Source organism: Chlorocebus sabaeus, chromosome 15 (genome assembly GCF_047675955.1).
Source record: "Chlorocebus sabaeus isolate Y175 chromosome 15, mChlSab1.0.hap1, whole genome shotgun sequence".
In the NCBI taxonomy this organism is placed as follows: Eukaryota; Metazoa; Chordata; class Mammalia; order Primates; family Cercopithecidae; genus Chlorocebus; species Chlorocebus sabaeus.
In genome coordinates this window covers 52,530,207-52,556,568 of record NC_132918.1, presented here as the reverse complement: position 1 = coordinate 52,556,568, position 26,362 = coordinate 52,530,207, and the positions used below count along the sequence as shown (strand labels likewise).

Below are 26,362 nucleotides of genomic sequence, written 5' to 3'. Positions count from 1 at the left end.
GGTCACAGAATGGAAGAAGACATTTGTAACACATATAACTGTCAAAGGGTTCATGTCCAGAATATATAAGTAACTTTTACAAATTACTAAGTCAATCCAATAGAAAAATGGGCGAAAGCCACAGAAGCACTTCAAAAATGACATACAAAAGTCCAATAAACAATGGAAAAGTTGCTTAACTTCATTAGTGATCAGGGAAATAAATATTAAAACTACAATAGTAGCTCTATACATTGGCAAAAGGATGTGGAAAAGTGGGAGATTTCATACATTGCTGTGGGAGGAGTATAAATGGGTACAACCACTTTGGAAAATAGTTTTGCATTTTCTCCTAAAGTTGAAGATACACATTCCCTACCAAAGTCACCACTCTGTACACCTCCAGAAGCTTCATTCACATTGTTATCTATAGAAATGCTACTGCTTCAACTTGTACAGTAGTACATGGCCTGTATGGCTATACACATTTCCCCTTTGTTTCCCCTATGACCCAGTTGTGTATATCTCAGTTCTGGATATATACTCTAGAAAACTTGCATACAAGCATATGATGATGCACATTGATAGCAGTACTATTTACAGTAGCCAAGAACTGAAAATGACCCAAATGCCAACTTCTAGAACAAATGAATTGTGGAATATTCATAGATGGAATACCATATAGCAATGAAAACGAATTATCTGGACCTAACAAAAACAACATTGATGTACAGTACAAACATAATACTGAACAAAAGAAATATTCTGAATATACACAATGATTCCAGTTTTATAAAAACAGTCGCAACTACATTGGTTTAGGCATATACACACACACAAAAGTGGCAGAGCTATTTAGGAAAAAAACCAAGGAAGTGATGAAAGTCAGGATAACAGGAGGGAGGGGAGAAGGTGGGAAAGGATTACTAGGGGCAAAGAAAACTTTTGGAATGATGGGTATGTCTATTAGATTGTGCTGATTATTTCACAGGTATATATCAGAACTTACCAAATTGTATGTATACTTTGAATATGTATAGTTTATTATATGTCAAGGATATATCAATAAAATTTTTTAAATCAACATTTTACATTTTAAATATTGTTAAACAATAACTGCACTATTCTTATTTATATTTTTAATAAAAATTGGATAAAAGTGGATCTGATAGGGAAAGCTTAAAGCTATTTCTATTAGTGGCACTATCCTTCTCAGTGGCCCTTGAGGCACCTTCAATAAAGCCTCTGAAGAAGAGTTTGAAAACTTCTGTTTTAAACTAAGTCTTAACCACAGGCTCTTAAGCCAGCTGACAAAATTTAATTTTTAAATTACATTTCTTTCCAAATTGTCTCACAGCAATTTCCTGTAATAATTTTTTTGGAGATACATGCAAACTTTGATACTGCCAATAGTTTTTAATTTTCAATTTTTGTGGGTACATAGGTATACATATTTATGGAGTACATGAGATATTTTTATACAGGCATGCAATGTGTAACAATCACATCATGGAAAATGAAGGTAGCCATCTCCTCAAGCATTTATCCTTTGTTTTACACACAATCGAATTATACTTTGTTATATTAAAATGTATAACTGAATTATTTTGACTATAGTCACCCTGTTGGGCTATCAAACAGTAGGTCTTATTCATTCTATTTTTTTTTAATACCATCAACCATCCCCACCTACCCTCCACCCTCACCCTCACTACCCTTTCCAGCCTCTGGTAACCATCCATGAATTTAATCGTTTTGATTTTGGATCCCACAAATAAATGAGAACATGCGATGTTTGTCTTTCTGTGCCTGGCTTGTTTCAATTAACATAATGATCTTCGAGTTCCATCCATGTTTTTGCAAATGACAAGATCTCATTCTCTTTAAGGCTGAATAGTATTCCATTGTGTATGAGTACCACATTTTCTTTATCCACTCATCTGTTGATGGATACTTAAGTTGCTTCCAAATCTTAGCTATTGTGAACAAACATGGGAGTGTGGGTATCTCTTTGATATACTGATTTCCTTTCTTTTGGGTAGATACGTAGCAGTGGGATTGCTGGATTTTACAGCAGCTCTATTTTCAGTTTCTGGGGGAACCTCTAAACTGTTCTCCATAGTGGTTGTACTAATTTAAATTTCCACCAGCAGTGTACAAGGGTTCTGTTTTCTCCACATCCTCACCAGCATTTATTATTGCCTGTCTTTTGGATAAAAGCCATTCTAACTAGGTTAAGATGATATCTCATTGTAGTTTTGATCTGCATTTCTCTGATGATCAGTGATGTTGAACACATTTTCATATGCCTGTTTGCCATTTATCTCTTCTTTTTTGACAAATGTCTATTCAAATCTTTTGCCCATTTTTAATTGGATTAGATTTTTTCCTATAGAGGTGTTTGAACATACAGCTTATATATTCTGGTTATTAATCCCTTGTCAGATGGGTAGTATCAGGGGAACCCACCCCTAATATTTCAATGTAGGTTCTATTTTCCGTAAGTGTTGGCCAGCTGAGAAATAAAGAGAAAGAGTACAGAGAGTAATTTTACAGCTGGGCCTCTGGGGGTGACATCACATATCGTAGGACTGTGATGCCCACCTGAGCCTTAAAGCCAGAAAGTTTTATTAAGGATTTCAAAAGGGGAGGGGGTGCAAGAACAGGGAGTAGGTCACAAAGATCACATGCTTCAAAGGGCAAAAAGGAAAACAAAGATCACATGCTTCTAAGGACAAAATCAAAAACTCCTGATAAGGGTCCAACAAAGATCACAAGACAAAGGGAAAAAGCAAAGATCACAAGGCAAAGGGCAAAAGCAGAATTACTGATAAGGGTCTATGTTCAGTGGTGCATATATTGTCTTGATAAACATCTTAAACAACAGAAAACAGAGAGCAGAGAACCGGTCTGACCTCAAATGTACCAGGGCAGGGTTTTTCACCACCCTAGTAAGCCTGAGGGTAGTAAGCCTGAGGGTACTACAGGAGACCAGGGCATATTTCAGTCCTTATCTCAACCACATAAGACAGACACTCCCAGAGTGGCCGTTTATAGACCTCCCCCCAGGAATGCATTCCTTTCTCAGGTTATTATTAATATTCCTTGCTAGGAAAAGAATTTAGCGATATCTTCCCTACTTGCACATCTGTTTAGAGGCTCTCTGCAAGAAGAAAAATATGGCTCTATTTTGCCTGACCCCACAGGCAGTCAGACCTTATGGTTGTCTTCCCTTGTTCCCTGAAAATTGCTGTTACTGTTCTTTTTCAAGGTGCACTGATTTCATGTTGTTCAAACACGTTTTACAATCAATTTGTACAGTTAACACAATTATCATAGTGGCCCTGAGGTGAGGTACATCCTCAGCTTATGAAGATAACAGGATTAAGAGATTAAAGTAAGACAGGCATAAGAAATTATGAAAGTATTATTTGAGAACTGGTAAATATTCATGAAATCTTCACATTTTATGTTCCTCTGCCACGGCTCCAGCTGGTCCCTCCATTCAGGGTCCCTGCCTTCACGCAACAGGGGAGTTTGCAAATATTTTCTCCCATTCTGTGAGTTGTTGTTCACTTTGTTGATTGTATCCTTTGCCGTGGAGCAGCTTTTTAACTTGATGTGACCTCACTTGTCCACGTTTGCTTTGGTTGCTTCTGCTTGTGGGGTATTACTTAAGAAATCTTTGCCCAGACCAATGTATTTGAGATTTTCCCCAATGTTTTCTTGTAGTAGTTTCATAGTTTTGAGGTCTTAGATTTAAGTCTTTGATTCATTTTTATTTCATTTCTGTATAAGGCGAGAGAGAGTTTGGGGTTTAGTTTCCTTCTTTTGCATATGGATATCCAGTTTTCTGAGCACAATTTATTGAAGAGACTGTCTTTTCCTAGTGTATCTTCTTGGCAACTTTGTCAAAAATGAGTTCACTATAGGTGTGTGGATTTGTTTTTGTGATTTCTATTCTGCACCATTGGTCTATGTGTCTGCTTTTATGCCAGTACCATGCTGTTTTGGTGACTGTAGCTCTGTAATATAATCTGAAGTCAGGAAATGTGACTCCTCCAGTTTTGTTCTTTCTGCTCAGCATAGCTTTGGCTATTCTGGGTCTTCTATGGTTCCATAATACATTTTAGCATTGTTTTTTCTATTTCTGTGAAGAATGTCACTGATATTTTCATAGGGATTGCATTGAATCTGTAGATTGCTTTGGGCAGTATGTATTTTAACAGTATTAATTGTTCCAATCCATGAACATGGAATATCTTTCCATTTTCTGGTGTCCTTTTCGATTTCTGTCATCAGTGTTTTTTGGTGTTTTATAGTTTTCATTGTAGAGATGTTTCACATCTTTGGTTCAGTTAATCCCTATTTAATTGTATTTGTGACTCCTGTAAATGGGATTTACAAGAGTAAATTTCCAATTTCTTTCTCAGATAGTTCAGTGTTGGCATATAGAAAGTCTACTTATTTTCTGGCCTGGCACAGTGGCTCATTCCTGTAATGCCAGCACTCTGGAAGGCCGAGGTGCGTGGATCACCTGAGGTCAGGCATTCAAGACCAGTCTGGCCAACATGGTGAAACCCAGTCTTTAGTAAAAAAAAAAAACACAAAAATTAGCTGGGCATGGTGGTAGGCGCCTGTAATCCCAGCTACTCAGGAGGCTGAGGCAGGAGAATCACTTGAACCTGGGAGGCGGAGGTTGCAGTGAGCCGAGACTGTGCCATTACACTCCAGTCTGGGCAACAAGAGCAAAACTCCATCAAGAAGAGGGGGACGGGGAGCAGTAGAGGGAGAGTCTACTTATATTTGTATGCTGATTTTGTATCCTGCAATTTTACTGAATGTATTGGTTCTAGTTTTTTGGTGGAGTCTTTAGGTTTTTCCAAATATCATATTCATCTGCAAATAAGGATAATTTGACTTCTTCCTTTCCAATTTGGATGCCCTTTCTTTCTCATCTAATTGCTCTAGCTGGGACTTCTACTACTATTTTTAAAAACAGTGGGCATCCTCGTTGTGTTCCAGATCTTAGAGGAATGGCTTTCAGTTTTTCCCCTTTCAGTATGATACTAGCTGTGAGTCTGTCATATATGGCTTTTATTATGTTGAGGTATGTTCCTTCTACATGCAATTTTTTGAGGGTTTTCTTTTTAATCATGCAGGGATTTTGAACTTTATCAAATGCTTTTTCAGTATCAATTGAAATGATCATATGGTTTTTGCCCTTCATTCTGTTGCTATGTATCACATGGATTGATTTTCTTATGTTGAATCTTCCTTGCATCCCTGGGATAAATCCTACTTCACCATGATGAATGATCTTTTTAATGTGTTAAATTTAGTTTGCTAGATTTTGCTGAGGATTTTTCCATCAATATTCATCAGAGATACTGGCCTGTAGTTTGTTTTGTTTTTTTTGCCACACAAGCCTCCCGAGTAGCTGGGCCTGGCAGGTGCACACCACCATGCCTGGCTAATTTTTGCATTTTTTGTAGAGACAGGGTTTCCTCATTATGGCCAGGCTAGTCTCAAATTCCTGACCTCAAGTGATCCACTTGCCTCAGCCTCCTAAAGTGCTGGGATTACAGGTGTGAAGCCACCACACCTGGGCTAGTCTCCTTTTGATGTGTCTTTGGTTTTGCTATCAGAGTAATACTGGCCTCACAGAATGAGTATGGAAGTATTCCCTCCTCCTCCATTCTTCAGAATAATTTGAGAATTGGTATTAGTTATTTAAATGTTTGGTAGAATTCAGCAGTGAAGCCATCGGGTCTCAGGCTTTACTGGGAAACTTATTACAGCTCAGATCTCATTACTTGTACTGGTTTGTTCAGGTTTTGGATTTCAATTTCATGGGTCAATCTTGGGAAGTTGTATGAGTCTAGGAATTTATCCATTTGCTCTAGATTTTCCAATTTATTGGCATATAGTTGCTCACAGTAGCCACTAATAATCCTTTAAATTTCTGCAATATCAGTTGTAATGTCTCCTACCATCTCTGATTTTATTTGAGTCTTCCTTTGTAAGTCTGACTAAAGGTTTTGTCAATTTTATGTTTTCACAAAACCAACTTTTGTTTCATTGATCTTTTGTATTATTTTCTTCATTTCTAATTCATATATTCCTGTTTATTATTTTTCTACTAATTTTGGGTTCAGTTTGCTCTTCCTTTTCTAGTTCTTTAACCCTTTCCTGTTTAGAAAAAAAAGTGCAGCTTGCTGCCAGTGCTCAATTTTACATAAACATGTTCTCTGAGGCTGAGGCAAATCTGACTGATTTTCAATGTGATAATAAAATATACAAACTGTTCTTGGAGTTATTTCTAAACAAAACTAACATCAGAATCATTGGAATCATCAGAATCAACTATTTCAGAAAAATTAGATTCGCCAAACAAATCTTCAGTCAACAACTGCTTGAGAATGATCTTAAACATCACCCGTAGGAATGCTACATTTTCTAGGCTTTGACAATTTCAGCAATCGAGAATTACTGCATTTTGTAAATAGAAATACCACTACTAAAAACAATGTTACAAATAGAAGGATGTGTTTTGTTTCCAAAGTAAATACACTACAGCAATGTGAAAATAATAAAAATGAGCTATTTCATCGCAAAGTTATCTTAAGGTAAACACTGCAGTCGTAAGGACCCCTGGCAAGTATTCTTGGGGCAAATGGGAAAAGAGTGACGATGCATCATTAGGTTATTTGAAGTTTTTCTTCTTTTTTGATGTAGGTACGTATAGCTATAAATTCCCATCATACATACTACTATTTTTGCTGTATCTCATAGGTTTTGAGATGTGTTTCAAGAAAATTTTCAATTTCCTTCTTAGTTTCTTCATTCACCCACTGGTCATTCAGGGACATACTGTTTAATTTCTATGTGTTTGTATAGTTTCCAAGATTCTCACTATTGATTTCTACTTTTAATCCATTGTGGTCAGAGAAGATGCTTATTATTTCAATGTTTTGAATGTTTTAAGACTTGTTTTGTGACATAACATATGCTCTATCCTTGATAATGATTCATGTGCTGGGGAGAATAATTTTCAGTATTCTTCAGCCTTTGGATGAAATGTTTGGTAAATATCTATTAGATTCATTTGTCCCACAGATTAAATCTGATGTTTCTTTGTTGAGTTTCTGCCTGGAAGATCTGTCCAATGCTGAAAGTGGTGTGGTGAAGACGCCAGCTACTATTGTATTGGGAGCTCTCTCTTTAGCTCTAGTAATATTTAGTTTACATATCTGCATGCTCCAGTATTAGCATATGTATTTACAAGCATATCCTGTATGCTGGATTGACCCCTTTATCATTATATAATGACCTTTTTGTCTCTTACAGTGTTTGCCTTGAAATCTATTTTGTCTAATATAATTATAGCTACTACTGCTCTTTATTAGTTTCTAATGGCATGGAATATCTTTTTCTATCCCTTTGTTTTCAGTCTAGGTGTATCTTTATAGGCTAAATGTGTTTCTTGCAAGCAATAGATCATTGGGTCTTGTTTCCTCATCCATTCAGCCACTGTGCTTTGATTGTAGAGTTTAGTCCATTTACCTTCAATGTTATTATAGATAAGTAGGGACTTACTCCTGCCATTTTGTTGTTTTCTGGTTGTTTTGTAGTGTTTTCCTTCTTGCCTTCCTCCCTGTCTTCCTTTTAGTGAAGGTGGTTTTCTCTGGTGGTATGATTTAATTTCTTGTTTTTTAAATCCATTGCATATTTTTAGATTTGAGGTTACTGAAAGGCTTACTGCAAGTTATAATTCATTATTTTAAACTGACAACACTGATTGCATAAACAAGCAAAAATAAAATAAAAAAAACCTCTCTCCCCCCTCACCCTCCGCCCTCCCTCTCCCATGGCCACCACCACTGGGACTGCATTGGATCAAACCTGAAGCCAGCACAACACCAGGTCTTGCCAAAGGCCCGCTGTAACCACTGCCTGACCATCACCTACCCCTTTCTCTCTCACACTGTGGCCACCACCACTGGCACTGTACTGGATCAGACCTGAAGCCAGCACAGCACCAGGTCTTGCCAAAGACCTGCTGTAACCACTACCTGACCATCACCTACCTCTCTCTCTCTCCCACTGTGGCCACCACCACTGGGACTGCATTGGATCAGACCTGAAGCCAGCACAGCACTGGGTCTTGCCCAAGGTCTGCTGTAACCACTACTTGACCACCTATATTCACTCAAGGCCCAAGAGTTCTACAATCAGCAGGTGGTGAAGCCAACTAGGTTTGTGTCTTTCCCTTCAGGGTGTCAAGTATCCCCAGGCCCTGGGCAGGTACAGAGATGCTGTCTGGGAGCCAGGGATTAAAGTCAAAAACCACAAAATTTTGCCTGATGTTCTATTGTACTGTGGCCAAGCTGGCACTCAAATCACAATATGAAGTCCTTCCTGCTCTTCCTTCCCCTTTCCATTGGCAGAGGGGCTTCTCCCTGTGGCCACCACCACTGGCACACAGAGGGTTCTGCTAGGCCACCACCAATGTTCACTTAAAGCCCAAGGGCTTCTCAGCCAGCTTGTGGTGAATGCTGCCAGGCCTGGGACTCACCCTGAAGGGCAGTGGGCGCCCAGGGCAGGGTCCAGAAATGCAAGAGCCTAGGCTTGGATTCAGGACCCCAAAAGCCTCAGGGACCCCAAAAGCTCTATTGTGGCTGAGCTGGTACCTAAAGTGACAAGACAAAGTCCTCTTTACTTTTCCCTCTGCTTTTTTCAAACAAGAGGAGTTTTTCATCATAGCCACTACAGTTGGGAATGTGCTAGGTCACACCTGAAGTCAGCACGTCTCAGAGCCCAAGGCCCACAGCATACTATCTGGGTATTGCTGCTGGTAGTTCACAGCCCAAGGACTCTTTAGTCAGCAGGTGATGAATCCTGCCAGAACAAGGTCCTGCCCTTCAAGACAGTGGCTTCCCTATTGACCCAAGGTGTGCCTAGAAATGTCCATGAGCTAGGGGCTGGAATGAAGGCCTTGCGACTCTACCCAGTGCTCTACCCTACTGTGGCTAAGCTGGTATCCAAGATGCAAGGCAAAGTCCTCTTTACTCTTTGCTTTCCTTTCCTTAAGCAGAAGCAAGGAGTCACTTTCATTGCGGCCTGCCTGGGCTTGGGGGAGGAGTGGTGCAAGAACTCCCTTAGCTGCACTGGCTGTTGTCTACCTAGGTCATCTGTCACCCTAGTCCTCTGGCTCTGAGCCCATCCAGCAGTAGGAGTTGCCTAGGAATTAACTGCAATCTTTGTGTCCTAGACTGCCTTTCAAGTTTACCTAGGACCCCAGAGCACTTTGGCCCACGGTGGCAAGACTTGCCAAGAAACTCAAGTTCTGGTAGCTGAAATGGAGAATTCCACTCTGGCTAGGTCTGGTCCAAATGCTCCCTCCGTGCATTTGCTCTCGCTTAGCCTAGCATGGCTTTACTCTCCACTATGACAAGGCAGCACTGAGTTCAATGTGAAGTCCCCCAGTTTCTGTGCTCTCCCTCCCCCAACTGCACAGACTCAGACCCCACAGTGCAGCCACTGCCAGGGGGTCAGGGAGGAGTGGCATCAGTGATTCAAAGCTATCTCTCTAACCCTCTTCAATGCCTCTTTCAGCAATATGAAGTTAAAACCAATACTGTGATTGCTCACCTGATTTTTGGTTCTTGTGATGGTGCTTTTCTGTGTGTAAATGGTTGTTAAAATTTGGTGTTCCTGCAATGGGGATCAATAGTGTAGGCTTCTATTCTGCCATCTTGCCCTGCCTTCAATTTCTTGGAATAATTTAATCAATATTTAGTAGTTATATTATTGAGTATCCAAATATTTTTTGTACCCAACCCTCAAGACACAGTTCTTCCACAAATTGTAAGTTAGTGTTTAGAAATATAACTGCAGGCTATCATGACAAAGAATTTTAAACCTAGAAGGAGCCTATTATCTTATGTCTGATCCCTAAGGTCATAACACCAAGGATGTGGATGCTTGTTTGCTGACGTTTACTCACCATTCCACCATGCTGCTTCCTGGAAATGTGTTATAATATTCTATATGCCCACCAACAAGAATGACAGAGAAATCTTCCTAGACCTGCTACTTATAAAAGTGGGGAAGAATAGTCCAAAGTGGCTTGTTCTCATGGGTATGAGGCAGAACACTGACCCTTAAGAAAATGTGACTGAATATTGAGAATACAGAATAAATAGAAGGCAGCAAGTAAAGTACTCTTACATAAAATGCAGCAAGGATGTACAAGTTGCCCAAGGAAGGTTCAGCCTAGGAAGAGAATATGACTCATTATTTGTCAGTAATATACAAGCACATCACTGAGGACACTTACATTTGGAAATTCTTTACAGAAATTTTATTTGAGATCTCAAGTCCTTATAAAAAGTGCATTACATCAAGATTGCAAAAGACACTTTTTAAATGAGAGACATCTATCTACTCATCCATTTTACCCTATGATTCATTTCCTACCCTAACAGAAATGATTAAACAGTTTTTCTTTCTTCCTTTTCTTCTTCCTGCTTCTTCCTATTTGAAAGATACCCATGAGGGGTATCTTAACAGAATATGCCAATTAATCCTTGCCAGGAGAGCAGTAGCTTCCTACTAGCTAAATTTAGAGAGCTCTTGGCATTCCTTTTGTCGTGGCTCAAAGATTACTACAACCTGAATCTAAAAGATTGCAACCTACTACTTGTAATCTGTCTCCCTGGCCTCCTCTTTTACTCACAAACTCCACTCTAAAACAACCTTAAATTTTAAGCACTCAATAATTGCTTAATAAATGAAGAGATCTAAAGTTAATTAACTACTTTACCCTCGCAACTATTTTCTGTATAAGAATCTCAAAGTTAATAAAAATTATAGAGATGAAGAATGACCTAATACTAAGAAGGGGATGAATTCTGAGAGCAAATACATTTTACAACCCTTGTCTCAAAATAAGATCAATCCTACAAAATACAAAATGTTAAGAATACAATTTACACAGTAAAAATGATTTGATTTGTTTTCAGTATGAAAGTACTTTTAATTTCTTTACTGCAGGTACAATGGCATCCAAGTCATCAATTTCTGTAATACAAAAACAGTAATAATAAAAGAGAGTAACTTTTTCTAGTGGTAAACTCACATGAAACAAGAACCTATATGTAAAGGCAAACCGCAAACATAAAGGCAACAATACTGGTGCTTTTGTGCACATGAAGTTTTTCTCCAATAGTGATGACAGATTATCACTGATTTGGATACAGATGCTTCACAGGGGCTCTGTTTATAAAGGTTACCACATACCTACAAGTATTCTCTGATTCTAGTATTAACTTCATTAGCAGCATGCCCTTATTAACAGATCCAACTGCCCATGTGTGTGGTATGTTAGTGTCTCATTAGATCTGTATCACTACATGGGTGTACCTACATGATGAAATCCCAGGTAGAGGCATCTCCTCCCTGGGTCTCCATGTGAGGACTTAGGAATTTCTACTCATAGAACAGTCTTGTCCTCTTTAATTTTCTTGGGAAGATTTCTTAGTAGCGGATCACTCTAAGATGAAAGGTATCTGCCGGCTGGGTGCAGTGGCTCATGCCTGTAATCCCAGCACTTTGGGAGGCCGAGATGGGAAGATCATTTGCAGTCAGGAGTTCAAGACCAGCCTGGCCAACACGGTGAAAACCCATCTCTACTAAAAATACAAAAATTATCTGGGTGTGGTAGTGGGCACCTGTAATCCCAGCTACTTGGGAGGCTGAGGCAGGAGAATTGCTTGAACCTGGGAGGCGGAGGTTGCAGTGAGCTGAGATTGCATCACTGTACTCTGACCTGGGTGACAGAGAGCAAGACTATGTCTCAAAAAAACAATTATCTGCCTAATCAAAAAGAGAGCCTCATCAAGAATACAAACCTCAAGTACAATGTATTATAGAGCTTAGCCTGGTCCAGCTTACCAGATAAACCAATCCAGGCTCTTCTTTGACAGGCTCTTTCTGAATGATTTTTCTTTCTAAGACTATCTTATTCCAACCAGCCTAAGTTAGAATTCACTCTCTGAAGCTCCTGGCCACCAAGGGAGCAAAATCCTTTTTCTCATTATCCAGATCCCAGGCCTACTTAAGGTAAGCCACAATGGCAGGTTCTCTAGATACCCACTACATTTTTCTAGCTTGTTCTATTAAGCCATCATTAATAAACACATTCCTTTACATAAAACATGCTTTCTTGGATTCCAGCTCTCTCCACTGTTTAGCTGGATATTGGTGATATTGGTCGCTCTTCATTTAGCCTACACACATAGCCCATACTCTCCTACTATTCATTTAGTTTTTTAAGCTCCCAACTTCAGTCAGAATACCAGTCTGAATCCACTAACCAAGCATCAAGATATGGGAACGGAAACAATATAAGCAAACCTACAACATAGAATTTGTTTAGTCGCTTACATTGTGGTAAGGTACAAGATCAAGTTATTCCTTGACTCCGCCCTCTGCCCATTCTGAAATTACCTGTTTTCTCATTAAGTGAGAAACCTGCCTTACAAATGAACCTCACAGCAAAGGACCTTGGCTGATATGGGAATTTCCTCAGTCAATCACACCACTTACATGAGAAAAAGAATGGATTTTTTTTTTTTACTCGCTAAAGGTACTCTCCATATCTGTTATTCAGTCTACCACCCTGCACCTACATGCTGAGTGACACCTATTAATTAAAAAAAGTCATGTTTGCCAGATTTAACTTTCCCAATGTTAAATATAATGTTTAATCTCAGAATTTCAACTTTGACCAAAATACAGAATTCATCTCCAGAGAAACTTGGCTTTCTGAAGCAAATGATCTTTATGAACCATGCTGAATGTCATAATATCTGAAAGGAAGTTTCTATAGAAGCATTCTGAAATAAGTGTTACCAGCACACCCTATTAAAATATGTTTATTAATGTGTCAAATATTTATGAATGATGAGAACATCACTGCTTAAGTTAATAGCAATCCCAAAGCAAGTAGAATCATATTATTCTATGAAACCAGGCTCTTCAGGATATCAGACAACACACTTACACAATTTCATACCTCATCTCAAGTTTAACTTTCAAATTACATTTTCACTTGCCATGATCTTTTTAAATATGAGGACAAGCCTAAAGCATGCTCACTCATTGTCTCCCTTGCTTCCCCAGTGCACATAAAACTGGTCACAAAACTTCCTTTATGTTCACTAGGCTATATATTCTAATTAGATACTTCTTTCACTTATTCTTCTTATCAAGTTTTCATTGACTCATTCCCTTATCTTCATTACCAAGCTTCATCTCCTCTTCTAAAAGCAAAAGCCATTCTTTAAAAAAAAAAAATCTTTCGAATGAGCTATACAGAAAAAAAGAATTCACTAGTGCATCAGTCACTTTAAACATTATTCTTAACAGTAAGATAAGTAATTTTATAGCCATATATAATTATATTTAAACTAGATAAGGTCTCTATTTTGCCTTATGAGTCCTAAGCAATTTTTTTCCTTTTAGGAGACACTACTACTAATGAAGCCCTCAATCTGACCCTTGGTATGAGTGTAATATTTCATCTTTTGCTTTCCATAGATATTTATGACTTTATGTTACTTCATATCACCAGAGAGGAAATGTTATTTGTACATTTAAAACATTTTGTAGACAGGTGGTATCTTAAGAAAAAAAAAAGAGGAAGGAAGGATCTTCTAAGATCATAAATCCAATGAATATTTCTCAGTAGACAATGACAGAGCCAGGGTTAAACTAGGCATGGCCAGAGTAATGCCATCTCTCATGATAAGGTCCTCCAACAAAGGCAGTTCCTATCACTGTTAAGGGTCTGTGTTTCTGTTCTGTGGACTAATCCCAACAAACTCTAACTGCTTGTAAGGAATGTGTTTCCAGAACTGTTAGTGGCTTCCAACCACTAGATAAAAATACTAATCCAGTGACTAAGGAACACCCTTTTCTTAAATGCACTGACATTTTAAGACTCAAAATTTAACCATCACCGCCAGAAATCTTACCTAAGATTTCAAGTAGATCATTAGTAAATGCCTGAAATGCTGGGAAAAATTCCTCGTGTTCTTCCAATTTGTAGATAATGCTGTTTAAAAAATGCACAATTTAAACCTAATTTCTAACTTAGAGTTCTTGCATCTGATTGCAAACAGAACATTTTCAAAATAGAAACTATGCTCCTAATTTAAATATAAACTCAATGATCATTTACTACAGTCCTTCCTTTCTGAGCTTTTTGTTAATCTAATATGGCCTTTCTTTAAAAAGCATTTAAATATCAATGTAAAATTTGTTAAATTCATATATAACTTTTTTTTTTTTTGAGACGGAGTCTCACTGTGTTGCCCAGGCTGGAGTGCAGTGGTGCGATCTCGGCTCACTGCAAGCTCCACCTCCTGGGTTCACGCCATTCTTCTGCCTCAGCCTCCCAAGTAGCTGGGACTATAGGTGCCTGCTACCACGCCCGGCTAATTTTTGTATTTTTAGTAGAGACAGGGTTTCACCGTGTTTAGCCAGGATGGTTTCGATCTCCTGACCTGTGATCCGCCCACCTGGGCCTCCCAAAGTGCTGGGATTACAGGCGTGAGCCACTGCACCCAGCCAATATATAACATTCTTAATATGGCAAACTTTCCATTAAGCTCAAGGCTTCTTAGAGAGACCATGCTTTTACAGCATTTTCTAAAAATAATTGGCTTTTACACCCAGTATCCTATTAAACATTAAGGAAAAATATCAGGCCAGGCGTGGTGGCTCACGCCTGCAATCCCAACACTTTGGAGGCCAAAGCAGGAGGATCACTTGAGGTCAGGAGTTCAAGACCAGCCTGGCCAACATGGTGAAACCCCATGTCTACTAAAATACAAAAATTAGCTGGGCGTGGTGGCGCACGCCTGTAACCCCAGCCACTTGGGAGGCTGAGGCATGAGAATTGCTTGAACCTGGGAGGCAGAGGTTGCAGTGAGCTGAGACTGAGCCACTGCACCCCAGCCTGGGCAACTGAGTGAGACTCTGTCTCAAAAAAAAAAAAAAATCAGTAGTCAGTAAAACTGCGGGACAGAGGAAATAGGCCAGTAATAAGATATATGTTCCTTTTAAAAGCACCAACTGTCAGATTATGTAAGGGTTCTTCTAGGAAAACTTGCAAAACGTGGTTTATGTGGTATACATTGTGTGTTTCCCTTCACATACGCTGTAATATAAAACTGGGGGTCAGGTGTGGGGAAAGTTGCTTTAACTATAGCTACAATGTTTTGATAATTTTCTAAAAATACCAGGTTTTATGTTAGAGATGCCTAGTCTTTTAAAAAAATCCTTAGCATTTATCTTCTAATCAAATAAATATGCTATTAATGATTATTCAGTGGTCTATGGTAGTGTCCTAAAAATAGGACTTATTGATACGATCAGAACTTATATGATGTTGCTAACAAAGTTTGAATTTCTCCATATATAATATTCCCTGAGAACAGGCTTATGCTGAAGAGTTCCTGACCTTCTTTATAGGCTTTACAATCTATTTTTATCTTGAAAATACTTGGCATTTCCTCCAGCCCTAAGGGTTTGAGATTATCTTAGATTGTCAAGTTATTTAAAAGATGCTATTCCAAGGCTGGGCACGGTAGCTTACACCTGTAATCCCAGCACTTTGGGAGGCCAAGGCAGGTGGATCACTTGAGCCCAGGAGTTTGAGACTGGTCTGGGCAACATGGTGCAACCTTGTCTCTCTCTCTCTCTACACATACACACACACACACACACCCACACACACACACAAATTAGCTGGGCGTGGTGGTGTGTGCCTATAGTCACACACACACAGAAAAGATGCTATTCCAAACAGGGAAGGTAAATAAGTTTTAAAAGTCTTTAATTTCACTCCTCCATGAATTCTGGATAATATTTATTTTTATTTTTATTGTTTAGAGACAGGGTCTCACTGCATTGCTCAGACTGGACTTAAACTCCTAGGCTCAAGTGATCCTCCCACATCAGCCTCCCAAGTCGCTGGGACTACAGGCGTGTGCCACCACACCCGGCCATTCTGGATGATACTTTGTAAACTTTTAAAACAAATACCTCTGGAGGTCTTCAGGTCCTAATACCTGCATAATCTGCTCATTCACATCTTCATTAATCAGCCTACAGAGTTTTCCAACAGTGCTTACCAGCACACACAATGAAGATGAACTATCTGCAAAAGAGAAATAAAAGGATATTTTAACAGAGAATTTTCAAAATTACATACATCAAACATTTTATGCTTCAGTTATCCTCAATTTTTTTCACTTAAAAATTTTTTTATCGGCCAGGTGCGGTGGCTCACACCTGTAATCCCAGCACTTTGGGAGGCTGAGGCGGGTGGATCACCTGAGATCGGGAGTTCAAGACCAGCCTGACCAACATGGAGAAACCCCATCTCTATACAAAATTAGCCAGGCATGGTGGCACATGCCTGTAATCCCAGCTACTCGGGAGGCTGAGGCAGGAGAATCGCTTGAACCCGGGAGGCGGAGGTTGCGGTGAGCCGAGATTGTGCCATTGCACTCCAGCCTGGGCAAAAACTGCAAAACCCCATATCAAAAAAAAAAAAAAAAAAAAAAATTATCTACTTTTTGTTAATTTACTAAAAATTCTTAAATGGGGGCCAAAAATGACAAACTAGGTCATCACCTAATTCTAAGAGTTCTTGGAGGTTTCTCACAGCATTGTTCATTTCTCCAAGCCTAGTATAAACTTCATTCATTCGGGGATAGACTCCATTTAAAGAAGGCACATCAAATAACTTTTGGAAGTGAGAGACAATAGCTTGCAAAGTTTGAAAGTTTGGCATATTGCTGTCCTGTCCAAAAGAGAGGTAAAAAATAAAGAGTTCATATCTTAAAATAATCCCAAATAAAAACTTTTAAAAGACAAACAGAACTCTAGTAGAACAAATATTAATATCCACATCAAATGATCCATTTTTGAGATAAGAGAACATTAGAATGTGACCATTTATGTAAGTATTACCTTTTCCTTATTTTCAACTTCTTCCAACATAGTATCTACTATAAACAACAAATCTTCAACTTTGATACCTTCATTTTCATCCTGCTTCTTCAAATTATGCCAAGGTACCAGTTCTGCAGATAGTGTTTTCAAGGACTTATACAAATCCTTTATAACAGAAGAAACTATATGGTATTACTGATTTAAATAATTTCAATAGTAACATAATAGAACATAACAAAATTATAAGTTTTATATATGTTTTATAAAATTAATAAAACAATTACACAGGTTAAATTATATATATATAACCATCAGTATTGTTTAATAAAAACACGATTACCGATTTAGAACAAGTCAGTTAAAATTAGGTTTCTCCAGGTAAACACAGGCTTGACAGAAAACATTATACACTGATTATTCTGAATCTGGGTGCTCTAAGTAATTTTATGTTATTTATTATTGTTCCATATTATTTCATTATTTTGAATTGTTGATACACAAAGAATAAACCTGCCTTTGTATTTTGGTTTTGAGTATGTTATATAACAGCTTTATTGAGATGTAATTCATATACCATAAAATTTACCCTCATTAAGTATACAATTCAGTAGTTTTAATATTTTCACACATGTACAAACATCAGCACTATCTAATTTCAGAACATATCCATTACTCCAAAAAGAAATCTCAGACCCACTCACAGTCCCTCCTTCCCCATTTTCCCTTCCCTGCAGTTCCTAGGGTTGATTTCTAAACTATATTATATTTCTAAGGATTTGCCTATTCTGGGCATTTTGCATAAATGGAATTATACAATAAGTAGTCTTTGATGAATGGCTTCTCTCACTTAGCATAATGTTTTTGAGATTTATCCATGTTATAACATGTATCTCCAGGCAAGTTTTCAGTGTGAAAGGTTCCCCAAATTTATTCTACATTATAATACTCAGTTTTCTTGGCCTAGTTGTGGTGCCCTAATTGATTTTAAACTGTGCACAATGGGCAAGGCTACTGAAAGTTTAGAGCTCTAAACTGATCAACTGACAAATATTTACTGAACATCTACTACAGGTTGAGAATCCCTAATCCAAAAATCTGAAATGCTCTAAAATCTGAAACTTTGAGCAACAACATGACACTCAAAAGAAATGCTCATTGGAGTGTTTTGAATTTCGGAGTTTTGGATCAGGGATGCTCAAATGGCATATATTCTGCAAATACTCCAAAATCTGAAAAAATTCTTAAAACACTTCTAGGCCCAAGCATTGTGGATAAGCGATACTCAATCCATATGTGTATGGCACAGTGCTTGGTCCTTCAGAACAACGCTGTTCAAAAGAAATGTAATGTGAGCCACAGGAATTTTAAGTTGTCTAGGGCCATAGTATGGAAAGTGAAAAGAAACATGTGATATTAACTATAATAGTATATTTTATTTAACCCAATATATCCAAAATATTATCATTTCAATATAAAAGCAATATTTTATTTTTTTCCATACAAAGTCTTTTAAATCCAGTGTATATTTTACACTTATAACACATGTCAATCAGGACTAGCCACCTTTCAAGTGATCAATAACCACATGCAGCTAGAGGCTACCATACTAGACAGCATAGCTCTAGAGAACAGAAAGAAGTACAAGAAGTTCCTTCTTTTTCTAACTTATTTTAGTACTTCACTTGGCATTCTCCACTTAAGGCTCACACTTCACATATTGGTATCTTTAACCTTTCAATTGGTAGGAAGGCAGTTACTATTATAGTAATTCATAGCAATAAATTTCATGTCAAATGAATGTTTTACCATCAGTGCCACTAGAATTTGAAAAAAAAAAAAAAAAGTCAGCAAATAACAGCATAATGATACCTTTATTAACCAATGCTCCAGCAACAAGGCACATTTAATAAAGTAATCTATGGTAAAAAGCACACCCAATCTAATACATTTTTGCTTCAGAATAAAAGAGTATTACAAAGCTGAGAAGAAAAGATGTTCTGGTCTCCTAAGCAGTGACAGGATGGTTGTAGCACAGTCTAACAAGTAAGCTCTGAAAAATATAAGAGAGTCTCCTAGGTTCTTTACATTGCCCAGTTGTGGAGATGTAGAAGTACTACCATGGGCCAGCCTACCGTGTATGTCTGGCCTCTGAAGCACTGGAGAATAGGAAAGCGAAAGTATTCAAGAGTGTACCGGGTTGGGGAAAGCTACAACATCTGTAGTTCACCTTTCTTGGAAAGGCAGGAGGGAAAAGACACAAGGATGGAGGTGGCTGGCTCCATGTCTTTCCCAGCCTTCTTTTCTTCCAATTTTTAAAACTAATAAAATACACATAAAATTTACCATCTTAACCATTTTTAAATGTAAGTTCAGTGTTATTAAATATGTTCATAATGTTGTGCAACCAACACCACCATCCATCTCCATAACTCTTTTCATCTTGTAACACTGAAACTTTATACCCATTAAACAATAACTTCCCATTTCCCTCCTCCCTCTAGCAATCACCACTCTACTTTGTCTCTATGATTTTCACTAAGTATCTCATATAAGTGGAATTATATAAGTGGAATCTTCTTGTGACTTATTTCACTTAGCATAATGTCCTCCTAATGTTCACCCATGTTGCATGGGTCAGAATTTCTTTTCTTTTAATGGCTGAATAATATTGCAATAGATGTATATACCACATTTTGCCTATCCACTCATTCCTCAAACCTATCCTACTCTTTAAAGCCAAATTAAACTGAGCAAAAAAACTAATAAGGGAAGATGGTTGTCCCAAACTTAGAGGTTGTTACATATCAAATAACCTTTAATATGAGGCCTTAGAGAATCTCATGCAGTTTCTTAATTCGGACCCTGAAACTGTAGTATTAATATCTGAAGCACTGCTCAAAACCCATGACTTACTCCAACGGCAGAAGTAACTAATTCTTAATAATTTCCTCTTGGGTGTCCTCAGAATATTCTAATTATAAAGTGAATTCCTTGCCTCCTCCTACTCAGAAAACTGTACAATAGCAAGAACTCACCACCACGGCAAAGCCTTTCTTGGGGACTATAATCAGAGTGTTCTCTTTCTCCTCCAGACTCTAGAACACAAGTTATCTGCATCATTCACTCAGAACTTCATCACAGGTAATCTATTTTTATGTCACTCATTTATTTTAATGATATCATAAATGATTACATTTTGTTTCATATTTTTAAGTATATTTTGTCTCTCTAATTAGTGTGAATCTTGTGTTCATCCCATAATGGCTTAGCATGATAAACGATCAATAACTATCCATTAATGTGATTCTTCCCTTTGTCTTCTTCCTCTTCTAGTCTTTTCTTCTAGGAAGGTTAGGGCTTTTTCTAGTCCTTCCCTTCTGAGAAGGAGAAAGGTGGAGTCAGCACTGTTCCCTCCTGCTGGGAGAACCCTCTGACAGGCAATGTTGAGGAAATACCATGATTTACATGATTACTAATTATTTTACACTCTTCTGAGATACAGACTGGAGGAACTCCGGCCTATAAAGTAAGTATATTAATCCAGCACTGTCACTCAATCAAAATGTTTGTGTATTATGTAGCTCTGTCTGAGCCCTATATAAAAAGGCAAGTAGAAATTTTTTAAAAATTAACATCACCACCCCCAATTTTGTTGTCTTGGAATATATTATTCTGCTTCATTCCTTTAACAAATATTAATTGAGCACTCGTTCATCAGAAGGATCTTGGGGACATATCAGAACAAATAAAAACACTGTCTTCAGGGAGCTTATACATTCTTAACAGATATCTTCTGCATCACTTGTACTTCATGTAATAAGACTTCTGTTGCAAACACTATTATTGAATCACATTTTCATTAACAGGTGTATGCTATGTATTATATTAGTTACTCAGAAATCTAAAGTTTAAAGAGCAAAGAAGTTAAATACTACTGATTTCAACTATTTACCTTTCAGCAAACTAGTTAAAACTGAAGAAACCTGAAACCATGCAATACGCAATAACTGTATAAAGTAAATAAAATGTAGTCTTCCATGAATAGATAGGATAGGGAAGGGTAGGGTTGGCTGCTAGCTTACTATCTGTTCTAGAGAATAAGCAGAAATGGAGACAAGCTCAGTTCTGAGAGACAGAAAATAAAGTGTGAAGAGAGAGAAAATATCCCCAATTATAACGAAATGAAGGATAAGACATTATATCTGAAGAGGAATAAGGGCCAGGAAAATCGTAGCATGGACATACCAAAAGGAGGCAGATGAAGGTAGAACAGGGAAAAGCCTAGAAGTACAAAGTGGATCCACTATCGATTTTCAATAAGGAAATTAACCCAAAAATTTCTTGTTTGGTAGAGCCTTAGAGGAAGTAAAGCTTACAGTAATGACAATATCAAAACAGTACGTAAAATAGATATGTAAGTAGGAAGATTTCAGTTTTAGATAAGTTTTTTTAGCTTTACAGTTAACAAACAAAAAAATTAAACCCTATTTAATTTTTAGCCCTAAATTAAGTCCTATAAATAAAGCACATAGAGTCCAATAGATGTTCAAAGCATATAAAGAATAGTCAACCCCTTACCTTTAAGGATGTCAGTTGATCTGCCCACATTTCTATTATAGGAACAAGATGCTCAAATCCACAATCTTGAATAAGATCTTTATTAAAATTTTGGGCTCCCCCTTTGCTCTGTTTATAAATTATTACTGGAGCTCTTGGATTGTGGATAATTGAATTGATGCTACACAGCACCTTTAAAAAAAAACATAGTGAAGAAGACAAAGGGAAGAATCACATTAATGGATAGTTATTGATCGTTTACAAAGTTATATATTTTAAAGGAGTGCTTTATGTCTATATATATTATATACATGCATTTCATTAAATATACAAAGAATTATCACAAGGAATTGGTTCATGCAATTATGAAGACTGACAAGTCTCAAGATTTGCAGTGAGTTAAGTGAAGACCCAGAAAAGCTAATGGATATTTGCAGTCCAAACACAGGCATACTGAGACCCCTGCAAGTGCTAATGTTTCAGTTTGAGTCTGAAGGCAGGAAAAAAATAGTGTCCCATCTTGAAAGCAGTCAGCGGGAAGGAGTTCCCTCTTATTCAGCCTTTTATTCTACTCAGGCCTTCAAATGATTGGATGAGGCCTACCCCATTAGGAAAGGCAGTTTGCTTCACTAAGTCTACTGATTCAGATGTCAATCTCATCCAGAAGCATCTTCCCAGACACATCCAGAATAATGTTTAACCAAATATTGGGCATCCTATGCCACAGTAAAGTTGAAACAAAATTAACTATTACAAACACCCATATAATCACTACCTAGGTTCAACAATTGTTAGTATTGTGCCATATTTGCTCACTATCTATATTTTTAGGTGAACCATTTGAAGAAACTCTGCACCCTGAAATAATAAAGCGTGCATCTTTTAAAAGTAGGCATATTCTCCTACAAACCTACAAGACCGTTATCAGACTATTTAAGGAAATTAACAGTAATCCCCAGGCTGAGTATGGTGGCTCATGCCTGTAATCCCAGGTTGAGGCAGGAAGATCACTTGAGCCCAGGAATTCAAGGCTGCAGTGAGCTATGATAATGCATTCCAGCCTGGGCAACAGAGCAAGACCCTGTCTCCAAAAATAATATCATTGATGCCCGGATTGAATTTTAAATATCTTAATATATTAAGATAGTATACTATTTGACTATAACCCTCTCCCCATAAGTGATGAGTTCTACCTTACATATCATCCAAGGAAAAAAAGGGAGACCCCAAAAAGCATGTTTAAAGAGAGAAGAATAAAGCCATTTCCTATTACCACCATCAAGTTCAGCCTATTTAATAAAAAGTTTCACAATATAAAGATAGCATTTTGCTCCTGAATCTTCGTCCCTGGTCATACTTCAAGATATAACTAATAGGCCTCCTGGTAATATGACTTAATATGTTTATTATATTACTTCAGATGTTTATTTAGAAGCTTTTTAAGTCCAAATTAGTGTAATTCAATATTTCACTTCAGATTGATGTATGTATATATGTTTTACTTATTTATTTGACAGAGTCTCACTCTGTGGCCTAAGATGGAGTGCAGTGGTGTGAACAGAGCTCACTGCAGTGTTGAATTCCTGGGCTCAAGTGATCCTCCCATGTCAGCCTCTCAAGTGCTAGGACTACAGGCGCACGCCACCATGCCCAACTAATTAATTTTTTTTTCTAGAGATGTGGTCTCACTATATTGCCCAGGCTGATCTCAGACTCCTGGCCTCTAGCAATCCTCCTGCCTCGGTCATCCAAAGTGTTAAGATTACAGGCGTGAGCCACCATACCCGGCCTGAATTCCCCCTTTAAAGGACAAAGTCTCTCAAATTGAGTCTCAGAAACAAAATGAAATCCAGTTACATATTGGTACAAGAAAGTCTAAAACAAAACAGTTTTCAGAAAGGTGCTTGGTTCCCATTTACAATAGCAATAAAAGTTATAAAATACCTAGGAAATAGCAAAGTATTTCCTAACAAGAAATATGCAAGAGCTAAATTTAAAAATACACAACACTTTATTGAAGACTACAAAAGATGACCCTGATGAAAGTACATATTTCTCTGAATGTGATGATTCAAAAAGGTTAAGGTGTCATTTCTCCAAATATTAATCCATAAAGTCAATTCAGTTTTAGTTCATCTCAATGGGATTTAGTTTTTAATTTGAAAACTGTTCATCCAGAAGAATAAATGTGCTAAAAATATAGCCAATAAAATTTTTTTTTAAATGACAGGATACTTGCCTCAAAGGCTATTAAAACTTGTAACTATAGAAATTAAAATATGGAAACAGTTGAGAAATGCAGCAGACTAGAGAATCTAAAAACAAATCTGTGCATACAAAGGAATATGATCTATGATAAAATGTTATTTCAATAAAGTAGAGAAAAAAGTAGCGTATTAGAGACTGCAAACACAGACACCCAGAGAATCCAGGTACGAGTATAAATGAGTGAAGTAAGGATGAATAGCAACTGGCTAACTACAGAACACATGCTCATATCTGACAAGGTAAAGGCCTAATTCTGCTGTGATAATAACCATGCAGGAATTTGTTGCCAGATCTTCTGACTTTTTAAGAGAAATTAGAAATAGCAGCCTAGAAAAAATAAAATATCTTAATTTTTTTAAAAATGAATAATCTAAAATTTAAAAATCTTATGTGTACCCAATAAAATATGAGTGAAAGTCCAGTTCAGTCACTAAACTACTAGGTTTAACTGCTCAGCTATTCAATAAATGATCTGTAAAACTAGGAAGGTGAGATTCCCTATATCACACCATATAGAAAATTAATTTCAGATGAACTAAGGTCTCTACACAAAAACAAAAGCCATACAAGGACCCTAAGAAAATAGATTTACTTATATAATAATAATAGCAACAAAAGAAACAAGAAGAGGGAAAATGGCTTACAGGGGGAAGGAAGGAAAAGGATTATAAAATCTTTTAAAAATCTTAAAGCTCTTTACTAACCTGCTTTGAACTAGGCCCAGAGTCTCCTTTAAGTAGTAAGATGAAGTCTACAATGTTTTTAGTCAAACAGTTAGTTATATCACAGAAAGACAAAACAGAATAAGTATACATAAATATGAGGTGCAAGTATTCCTTACCAACTGATAATTTATTACACTGCAACTGATAACCAAGATTCATGACGAACATCAGTCTTTTTGTCATGAAAAATCAATTCAATACCTGAAAGTATCTCTGGTCAATTAGGGCCTGTTGCTGATTATATTTGCTGGGCTCATCTTTTTTCTCTGTGTCCTCAGGCTTCTTAGGACTCATAAGCTCCTGTAATCTAAAAGGGAGAAAAAAATCAAGATAATGCAAAATTATTTCCTAGACACTGGACCAAGATGATAAACTAAGTAAATGATCCAGTCACCCTCCCAACAGCCTTATATCAGTTCACTTATATGTATGTGTGCACACATATATGTGTGTATATTTATAAACATATACATATATGCCTATATAGAGTTTAAAAAAATTTTTTTTTGAGACGGAGTCTCGCTCTGTCACCCAGGCTGGAGTGCAGTGGCGCGATCTTGGCTCACTGCAATCTCCGCCTCCCGGGTTTACACCATTCTTCTGCCTCAGCCTCCCGAGTAGCTGGGACTACAGGAGCCCACCACCATGCCCGGCTAATTTTTTGTGTTTTTAGTAGAGGCGGGGTTTCCCCATGTTAACTAGGATGGTCTCGATCTCCCGACCTCGTGATCTGCCCGCCTCCGCCTCCCAAAGTGTTGGGATTACAGGCGTGAGCCACTGAGCCCGACCAGAGTTTAAAAAATTTTAAATCATATTGTCACTGGAAAACAAGAAGGCCCTCTCAATAAATAGCAAACCTGAAGGAATCTCTGAAGACAGAAGAGATCGGATTGAAGAAGAAAGTTCTAACCAGCCCCTAACACCCACAAAAGACAGCACAAGAGAGAAATACAACAAAGGATGGAAGCGACTTCCATCCAAGGTGCTCCAAGCTTACAGACTATAGATAAAGGGAGCAGGAAGCGTGGGAAGGGCCACTGGTTTGGGTACTATAGCAGGAACAGCTAGACATTTGGTCCCTCTCTCTTTGTATTCTACTAACAGCAAAGAACAGACAACGGTGATGCCTGGGCCAGTCAAGAGGGCATGGAGATCCAAGAGACCATTATTCCAGGTGGCTGCTAGAATGCTGGGGGAAAGGAGAGTCTCTTTACCCAGAAATACAACTATGTATAAGAGTATCTACCTAGTAGCAAACACTTGTCCTTCTCCAAATATCTAGAAGACAGCTTGTAATAATCTTTCTCCTCCCTCCTCATGCCTTTGAAAACAGTACCGTAGTACATGCTGATCCATAGTTTCACTTTCCATGGTTTTAGTTATGCAAGGTAAACCAGGGTCCAAAAATACTAAATGGGAAATTCCAGAAATAAGTTTTAAAATTTATTATTATTTTTTAATGCGCACTACTCTGAGTAGTGTGATGAAATCTCATACTGTCCCACTCCATCCCACCTAGGATGTGATTCATCCCTTTGTCCAACTTATCCATGCTGTAACTGTATACACTACCTACCAATTAGTCACTTAGTAGCCATCTTGGTTATCAGATCAACTGTTGGGTATCACAGTGCTTATGTTCAAGTAACAACCCTTATTTAACTTAATAATGGCCCCAAAATGCAACAGCAGCAATGCTGGCAATTTGGATATGCCAAAGAGAAATCATAAAGCGCATCCTTTAAGTGAAAAGGTGAAAGTTCTCCACTTAAGAAAAAAATTGGATGCTGAGCTTGCTAAGA

The 26,362-nt window shown here is 37.7% G+C and overlaps 1 protein-coding gene across 11 annotated transcripts in view; it reads right to left on the bottom strand.

Annotated features, from left to right (window-relative positions):
• Nucleotides 1-5,624: 5,624 nt before the first annotated feature.
• Nucleotides 5,625-26,362, bottom strand: part of CEP70 (centrosomal protein 70) — a 114,197-nt gene continuing 93,459 nt past the window's right edge. For 6 of the 11 annotated variants that reach the window (XM_073023569.1, XM_073023571.1, XM_073023574.1 and 3 more), the window contains 8 exons: nucleotides 24,762-24,867; nucleotides 21,589-21,759; nucleotides 20,046-20,105; nucleotides 17,029-17,175; nucleotides 16,690-16,858; nucleotides 16,096-16,210; nucleotides 14,022-14,101; nucleotides 5,625-11,064 (listed from right to left, as the gene is read on the bottom strand). In XM_073023569.1, coding sequence (XP_072879670.1) covers nucleotides 11,003-11,064; nucleotides 14,022-14,101; nucleotides 16,096-16,210; nucleotides 16,690-16,858; nucleotides 17,029-17,175; nucleotides 20,046-20,105; nucleotides 21,589-21,759; nucleotides 24,762-24,867 — 910 coding nt within the window. In that variant the 3' untranslated portion in view covers nucleotides 5,625-11,002. The remainder of the gene's footprint in view (nucleotides 11,065-14,021; nucleotides 14,102-16,095; nucleotides 16,211-16,689; nucleotides 16,859-17,028; nucleotides 17,176-20,045; nucleotides 20,106-21,588; nucleotides 21,760-24,761; nucleotides 24,868-26,362) is intronic. The other 5 variants (XM_073023573.1, XM_008008954.3, XM_073023577.1 and 2 more) reach the window with 3 other exon arrangements.